General features: G+C 38.7%; 1 protein-coding gene across 1 annotated transcript in view; it reads left to right on the forward strand.

The window, feature by feature from the left end:
* The first annotated feature begins 1,798 nt into the window (after window positions 1-1,798).
* Window positions 1,799-8,840, forward strand: part of CPXM2 (carboxypeptidase X, M14 family member 2) — a 57,020-nt gene continuing 49,978 nt past the window's right edge. Inside the window, exons 1-2 of the mRNA XM_072423864.1 lie at window positions 1,799-2,139; window positions 3,261-3,623. Of these exons, the coding sequence (XP_072279965.1) occupies window positions 3,305-3,623 (319 nt within the window). The 5' untranslated portion in view covers window positions 1,799-2,139; window positions 3,261-3,304. The remainder of the gene's footprint in view (window positions 2,140-3,260; window positions 3,624-8,840) is intronic.

Below are 8,840 nucleotides of genomic sequence, written 5' to 3' on the forward strand. Positions count from 1 at the left end.
TATACATTTGAGGATATATACAATTGTCAATAAGAAAAAATGAAAAGATTGGCATGGCTCCATTCACTGAAATAAGAAATAAATGCCTTATGTTTTGTATATGTGATGGAATGAGACATGTAAATGTTTTCTTTCACAAGTATTTTATTACAGTTTTAAATCATACAAACACACACCAAATTAATCAAGAAAAGCATAACACAGAATTGGCATTACATACTGGCGGTCACAGTAACAGAAATGCAAAGCAATAGAACAGCAGGCAAATATTAGTACTCCAAGATTTATATAATGCATGGAGGCCAATGCAAAGAACAAGAATGAATAGAATGAGCAGTGCCATAAGAATAAAATACTAGAGGTCCAGTAGGATCCACCAGATATGTCGTAGGAAAGCTGCACTGAGCTACGCACATTACAGCTCAAATCACCTGAAAAACATTTCATAAAAAAAACTGCTGATCACTTCTTGAAAATGCTAGTTCTCTGGCTGTTATACTGTCCCACTGGCAATCACATGTCGCCTTCCTCCGTATGCATTGCGGAGGAGAGGGATTTCCCTTCAGGGAGCCTTCCCTATTTACTGCGGCGGCAGAATATCAACATCGGCTGCAGTAAATAGGGGAGCAACAGCAAGAAGGCGGCACCGGAGTTCCGGCGGCTCCGGCTCCAGTAGTTCCCAGCACCCCCTGGCGGATCCGGCCGGCAACCCGCGGCTCCACTGCTGGCTGGCATTAGGCCGGATCAGCCAGGGGGCATTAAGCCGGAACGAACTACCGTGTTTGCCAACCCCTGGACTATGTAATGCGCTGCATAATAGGTTGGTGCTAAATAAATAAAAGTTAGTAATAATAACACAATCTAAATTAACCAATCTAATATGATATGCATTGGATTAAAAAGTTGGATTAAAAAGTTGTATTGCTTAGTTAAAGCAAATATTTGTAAGTGCTGAGTATGATATTTTACACTTATTTAAATTTTTTGAAAGATTTAGATATGTGGTCTGTATTTTCTCATAACAAGTATATTTGCTTATTCTTTAGAAATTAGGTACATAATTATTCTATAATATAAACAATAAAGTAAAAGACGTCCATTCATACTAATTTCAGATTTAATTATACATATGGGGTTTCTGGTCTGATGAAGCAGAAATGATTTTACTTTGCCTTTGTAACCTAAACCTTAATTATCTGTATGTAGTTTTGTTTGTGTGATTTGTTGTTGTACCAAATAAATTATGAATGTAATTGAGTTTATTTGTGGTATATATATATATATATATATATAAATATGAATCCCTATTTAATGGACAGCGCTGCATAATATGTTATATATATATATATATATATATATAAAAACCCAGCTCCTTGGTGCCAATTTAGATTGTCTAGGTTTGGAGTGGTTTATACCATAAATATTAGAAAAGGCTTGTCTCCATCCCAGGTGCCTTTTATTATATTATTATAATCATAATTAATAATAATAGGATCATAAAACACAGCTTCCATGTTTTCTTTTAAATAGATTTTCATTCAACAGTCCATTCATATTTCCTTCTTTTAATATTCATTGATTTTTATTGCTGCCAATCTATTTGGCTTTTATTGTAACTGTTATTTCATTCATAGTTGTTCCTTCATTCACTAATTTATATAACTCCACTCATTCTTTGAACTTTTTTCCATGTTCTTATCAGTGATTGCAGAATGCAGTCAATCATCTGAGCCTCTCCCAGGCTGTGACACAGAGGAGCTGCCTCCTTCCCCTTAGTCTCACCCTGGCTGTCTTACCTCCAAACATCTGTCTATTGAGCTGTATTCAGGATCTGGACAGCCCAGTGTACACATCACAGCAGTCTCTGCACAATTCAGAATCCTGATTTTTTGGAATTATTTCACCCACCCTTCCAGGTTAAATCCAGGAATCACAGTCTTGTGTCTTGGGGTTAAACTTGGTCTATAACACAAGAAAAAAAGAGAAAGTTAAGCTGGACTGTCTTCTGTAAGATGCAAAGCTTAACTAGAGGAAGGAAACTTTGTTTTTATGAAGATTTGAGCCCCTTGAACAGGAACCTACCTGAGCCATAGAGTGCCTGAGCCACCTCAGCTTGTAAAGTTACAATAGTCTCTGCAGGTAAGTCACAAAGCTGGATCCTCAAACTCTTGGCTGGATTTTGTTTTGTTGAGTTAAAAATATACTAATCATTTATGTTATATAAGAAGATCCACGATTCTAGTTTTTAATCTATTTCTAATTGTATTCTAATTCTTTAACTTTAATAATGGATTTATACTAACACATAAAGGACTGAAGTTTTGTCCTTGGGACTTTAGGAGTTTTAAAACTAATCAAACTGTTAAGAACATTGCTCCTTTTGAAAATGCTTGATTTAGTCGCTGTCATCATTCTATTGTATTATGTACATCATTGTACATGAATTGTGTAATACATGTATTGTACATGTATTTTTCTTAAAGCTCAGCGTGTAAATTTGAAAAAATATATATTCCAGATTATTATCAGGTGTGCAGCAATGTAGTGTGGTCAGGTTTAAAACTTTGTCCAGCAGCAAAGTGTCCTTGGAAATTGTTTTGCCAAATATTACCATATGTGGTCCAGATTTCTTTACTCTACAATTTTGTTTTGATATTATTTTTTGTTTTTTTTTTAGCCATCAATACCCCTTAACAATGTATTGCAAACTTACTTATATTGCAACAGAATTCTGACTTACTCTGAATTATTTTATAGACAGATTTCTCCAGTCTGGAACCTGAAGGGTCAGTGTACTGGGAGCTTATATGTTACATTTGGGGTAGGTGCTGGATACCAAATTGACAAAAACACTTCTCTATCAAATAGAAGTTATTCAGCAGGAGAAGTGAGGAGAAGCAAGGTTAGGGAAACTAAGAAGTGAAGGTATTATTTAAACCATTACTATCCACCCGTTGTGAAAATATTGCCAAGTATTTCAGTTTTGCAAGATTACATTTTTTAATTTTTGTTCTGGATAAACTTTTTATCATAAATATTTGTTAAAGTTGCATAGAAATAACATCAGAGATACTGGGGCCATTGGTGCATGGACTCTTCTGTAGTCTATAGAACTTTTGTTTGCTGCTATTTGTATTCTATAGGGGCCATTGCTGAACAGACTTTTCTGTAGTACATAGAACTTTTGTTTGCTTTGGACTGTTATGCAAAGTTTTTCTTCATTGCTTTTCTGAACTTGACACATTTACCTTTTTATTCAGCTGTAGCTTTATTCCTGCTACAAGACCCTCCAGGAAAACCAGTGATGGCACACAGGTGTGACTTATTGTGGATTTTGGGGTTTCTGCTCATCCATGGATCCCTTGCAAGACCCCCAGATGATCATGACTATTATCACCAGGAAATTGTATCCAGGGACCATTATTACTCTTACTCGGACCCTGAGGAGATACAGACACCCCTGGAGCCAGAAATAGAGGAGGAGGTGGCCCCGGAGTCCATAGTAGAGGAGATACATCAGAGCCAAGACACAAGGACAGAGAACTACCCATTGCCCAAAAAGGAGATCAGCAAACCTAAGAAAAATAACAAGAAGCTGGAAAAGTCACACTTGCAGAAACCAGGCAAGTTTTTTTTTTTAGACAGGCTTGATGTTGAAACAGATCAGCTGCTCTTGTTTTCCTCACCTGTTCATGAAATGACAGCTGGAACCTGGTGGTTGTATCTATAATGTAGGCACCTTTCTTTTGGATTCTGTACATTGGGGAACATTGCCATTGAAAGTGGTTAGAAGTTTCTTTATTTGTGTAGAATAGTGCCTAGCACACTTGCCTTGTAGCAATAGGGTCCCAGGTTTAGATCTTGACCATGGCACAAACTGCATGGAGTTTGTATGTTCTTCTCCATTTGCATAGGCTTCCTACCCCTCTTTCCAAAAACTGACTGGTAGATGTCTTGGCTTGCCCTAAATTGACCTAAACTGTTAATTACATATGGCGATGGTAGGGACATTGGATTATGAGCTCTTCAAAGAACCCTGCTATTATTTTTATATCCACGGCTCACAGTAAATTACAGTGGTGGTCAGTGGGAAGAATCCTTACAGATAACCAAAAAGATATTTGTAACCTGAGTTGCTCATTGATCAGGGAAAGCCCAGCAGCCTCTGGAGTAAGGTATCATTGCTATATGAATGTTGGATAGTGTGCTCCAAAATTTGTCAAAGGAGTGCACTTTGCAAATTTTTAACATGCTATGTCCCAGCTGCTTAGTACTCACTCTATATATTAAGCATGGCTTTGCACTGCACTGACCCAGTAATTCTTTCAAGGGAATGGTCACTATGGGCCATATGGTCAGTCAAGAGCATGGACACTGGTTGCTTATCTGCAACTTTTTTTGAACATTGCCTAAGTTAATAGACAATAACTGTGGCACATTATATAAAATGTTAATTCCATTGCAAATAGCAACCAATCAGATTCTGTGATTCTGACTTTTTTCCTAACTGGTGTTTGAAAAAAAAGTTAAGAATGGAAGCTGACACTGCACACTACTAATCAGTGTTCTCCCCAGCCCCTTTTAGCTGGGTGCACCACCCGGCACTTTTCAGTAACCACCCGGCTGTTTTTATGTGGCTACTGAAGAGTTGGGTCATAATACAGGGGATGCCACCCACCTACAATTTCTTCCCTCCCGGCTCAAAGAAATTCCTGGGTTGAGCACTGCTGCTTACTTCTGGTCCAATATTTACAAAGCAGTCTGTTGTACTTCTGCTTTTATTTATTTGTGATTCTTGCTTTTGACACTAACCCCCCCAAAAAACCAACAGCACTGATCACTACTTAGAGGAAGAGAAAAAAAATCCTGGGCAAATAAAACATAATTGTCGCCTCTTTCATCTCTTCTCTGTGCATTAAAATATCAATTAAACAAATTTAAGCAAAATGTAGCCTTTGCTGAAATCTGTGATGTGTTAGTGCTGTCAAGTTTATGCCAAAGAGGCATTTGGAGCGCACTTAAGAGAAACTGTCCTAATGATTTGCCAAGTGGGGCCCGGGAGCCAGATGGTAAGCACACATCTATTTATGAGGCTTGGCTCTGGCTGGTCTATAGTCGATGTGCTGCGCAGGGCTCAGGAAACATAATCTTTGTGTGGGGACCACTAAGGGTATTGTGCCATGGCAATGTATTGTGACAGTATTGGATTTCACAGAAATATTTGTTAAATATGTGGGCGAGAAAGGGAGAAAGGTGTCTCTCTATATTACAGTCTAGTTTCAGCCAAAACCTTTCAATTACTATTTAAATAAGTTGAAAAACAGTTAAAATAGTTTAAAATTATGACTCCTGTCCATAGGTTGTTGGAGAAATTTCAGCTCAATTCCTGTTGCTTTGACAGCAGAATAAGAAATAGGAGGAGCAGCTGTCACTGGGACAGGAAGACACAGGGAGCAATTGTAATCCGACTGGGGTTATACCCCTTTCCCACTTTGTTCAATAATAAAAAAACATAAACGCATAGCAATTCACAAGAGCAAGTCATTAACAATTGTATATTAAAAAAAATGATGGTGTCAAGATAATATCCTTAAGATGCCACATCCCTAATAAAGCATATACAAAGAATTGTGTGAAAACACACAAAGGTGGGACTTTACCAGCAAAACTTTATTTGATTCATATATAAAATTTGTTTAAAAACATTTGTCATTAATACGATTCTGGTCAAACAGGTCTCAAACAAGTTTCTTGCACTTGACACGTTTCGCAGATGTATTGTTCTGCTTCCTCAGGAATTACATTTGCAAACAGACAAAAGTTTTTTACAAACTGTACATATTAGATCTCATATACACTATAGCATGAAATTAAAATGTATGCATGTTGGAGAAATAGCATGTAACCTGTGTTGGTGCTGTAAACCTACAATTGTACACCAGGTCACAAATAACCAATTTATTATAATGTGTTGTATTACCCCAAGCCCTATCTTTGGAGCCGAGGTTTCTACATATTGCACTGATGGGGGCTTACAATACTGAAAGCTTTCTGATTCCCACTCGTAGTAGTTGTTAAATCAGAATCCCAAAATTCCTGGGGGCTGTTTTATTGGCAGAAAATTGTATTTCAGTAATGAGCTATACACAGTCCTTTGAGACAGCAGTGGTGGTGATCAGACTTTTCTCTACCACAATTCCGGAATATAGCCTGGTCACCTCCTTACAGTTATATTACATTTCTTGTTCCTCCTGTTTTCTCAGAACAGACTTGCTGGTAAAATCAAATCTTAATATCCAGGTGCAACTGTAAATTGCATTTATATAGTTCCAACATATTATGCAGCGCTGTACATTAAATGGGGGGGAGGCGACAGACAGATACAAACAATGACACAGGGGAGAGAGGACCCTACCCAGAAGAGCAATCTAAGAGGAAGCATTGACATCTCTTAGACCTTTAGAGGGAAAATTGGATATTATACTGACCATTTCTCTACCTGTCCTGGTTCAGCTGGCAATTGCATCCTCCTGCTGAGAATGGTGAGCACTCCGAGTCTTGCAAAAATACATTAGCTCAGTGTTTATAGAGCGTGAAATGAAATTTTGAATACTCTACTTTCTCCAAATATCACCAAAAGAAAGGTGTTTTCACCTCCACTAAGTGCTAGGAAGCAGCAGGAAAACAGGTGATGAAATAAGTACCCTTTATTCTCCAACAAATCTTTATTTTGTGCCCCTACCAAACCCATCAGAAAACTGGCCCAGGCATTATAGCTGCAAGGTCCACTTTAAAGTGGAACTAGGCCCAATTGACAATCACCTGTCACCATTCCATTGTGGGCACTGCCATCTTCTTCCTTCTTCTACCTTCTGATCTTCTTCCATCTTGATTGGCCGAGCCGTGATGGTCTAACTCCTAGGTAGGGAGCTCATTCAGTCCTGGTACCCCCAAGCGAAGCCGGGATCGCTGGGGATTCTGGCAATAAGCACAGAGCTGTGGGTGCTGAGAAATTCAACAGCTGGATGTCAATCAGACATATAGGAGTAGAGGGTATATCACCTGTCCCATTCTGCAATAAACACCTGTCTGATCTCTAATTTTCATAGTGGGACTTTGGTTCTACTTTATTATGCACTGTACCCATTCATAGTTACATAGTTACATAGTAGGCCAGGTTGAAAAACGACATAAGTCCATCAAGTTCAACCACCAGGGAAATAAACATATCTAAGATATAAAACCCCTATAGACATAGTTGGTCCCAAGGATGGGCCCAAGTGATGCCCCTTCTTTTTCCAATCTGTGTGCAGCTGTAATTATGTTTATATTATCAGATACTTAACACTAGTTGCATTCAAAAGTATAAATTTCACATGAAAATGAACAAATATTTTCATTAATTGTTGTTTTTCAATATCTGCTTACAGTTCAGCTGGAACCATCGGCTGTCAGTAGCAGCCACGGTTCATTGCCAAGCTCCTGGGCTTGTAACTCTGCTACAGAACACATGCTTTGTAGTTTCACACAGATCTTCTGGTGATTATAGGGGAAGTGTTGTGATGTTATCACTGATATCTTGGCATGATATGATATGGCATTTCCTGTAAGCTCTGACAGTCCTTTTTAACAGGACAGATCTGATCCAGATGAGCACTTCATGTCCCTGGATCAAATGATCATATGCTGATCTATTATTAATAATGATAAATAAATCACTTTAAGTATTAATCATTTCCTTCAGGGTTGCACATGAGCTGAATCTTCAATAAATATCTTATAAAATAACTACTTCTACCTTTGAGTTCACTGTCCCCCAATAAACAACTCATATGTTTTAAAGGCATTTGTACTCATTTTGTGAGTTTAAGAGCACAATGCCATTCAGAACATTCAGAATCATCATTCCTTAAAAAGGCAAATTCTAAAACTTTACTGAAAATGCACAGCTGTGCCAACTTTTTGGTTAGACTTGTTGAATATATGCCGTGTAAATCTGGGGCTGCTCAAATCACCTACAAGTTGCAATGGAAAAAATACAAGAAATTCTTTTTTAGTTAGAAGATATGGAATGGAGATATGGAAGATATGGAATATGTCTTTTCTTGCTGCAGTTAGTCATTTCTACCACTGGGAGGTGATATTTTGCTGGGTTGCATGACACCCAGGGCCAACAAATGAGCTTCCTGCAGGTGCAGGACATGAAGGACACCCCTAGCTTTCATCAGCCTGTTCTGGATTCTGGGAAAAATTCTGCGGAGGAGAATGAAGAGGAGCTGTGACAAAATGGGATGCATAGTAGTTTTGTATACATTTTACCCAATATTTAAGACAAAACTCAGAGCAGTGCTCTGCCCTATTTTCTCCCAGAATCAGCATTAGCTTGATCCAAGATTTTATTGAGAGACATTGGCCTGAGACATCTCACCAGCAAAGTGTGGGCCTGTTTTACCTAGCAACATAGGGGCCATCTTACCAACGTAGCTCAGGTCTATCTTATCATCACAGTGTGGGCCCATTTCACTGACAGCACAGTGTGGGTCCATCCTACTTACCTGCAGATTGTGGGTTCATTTCACTAACAAACATGGTGCAGTCCCTCAATAGCACAGCACTGGTATAACTCTTCAGCACAGTGTGCGCCCACATTACTCGCTATAATAGTGTGCGCCCATCTCAGTCGCTATCATTGTGTGGGCCCTTCTCATTCACCATCATAGTGTGGGCCCATCTCACTCAGCATCATAGTGTGCACCCATCTAACTCACCATCATAGTGTGGGCCCTATCTCACTCACCATCATAGTGTGGGCGCATCTCACTCACCATCATAGTGTGGGC

Source organism: Pyxicephalus adspersus, chromosome 10, assembly GCF_032062135.1.
Source record: "Pyxicephalus adspersus chromosome 10, UCB_Pads_2.0, whole genome shotgun sequence".
Taxonomy (NCBI): domain Eukaryota; kingdom Metazoa; phylum Chordata; class Amphibia; order Anura; family Pyxicephalidae; genus Pyxicephalus; species Pyxicephalus adspersus.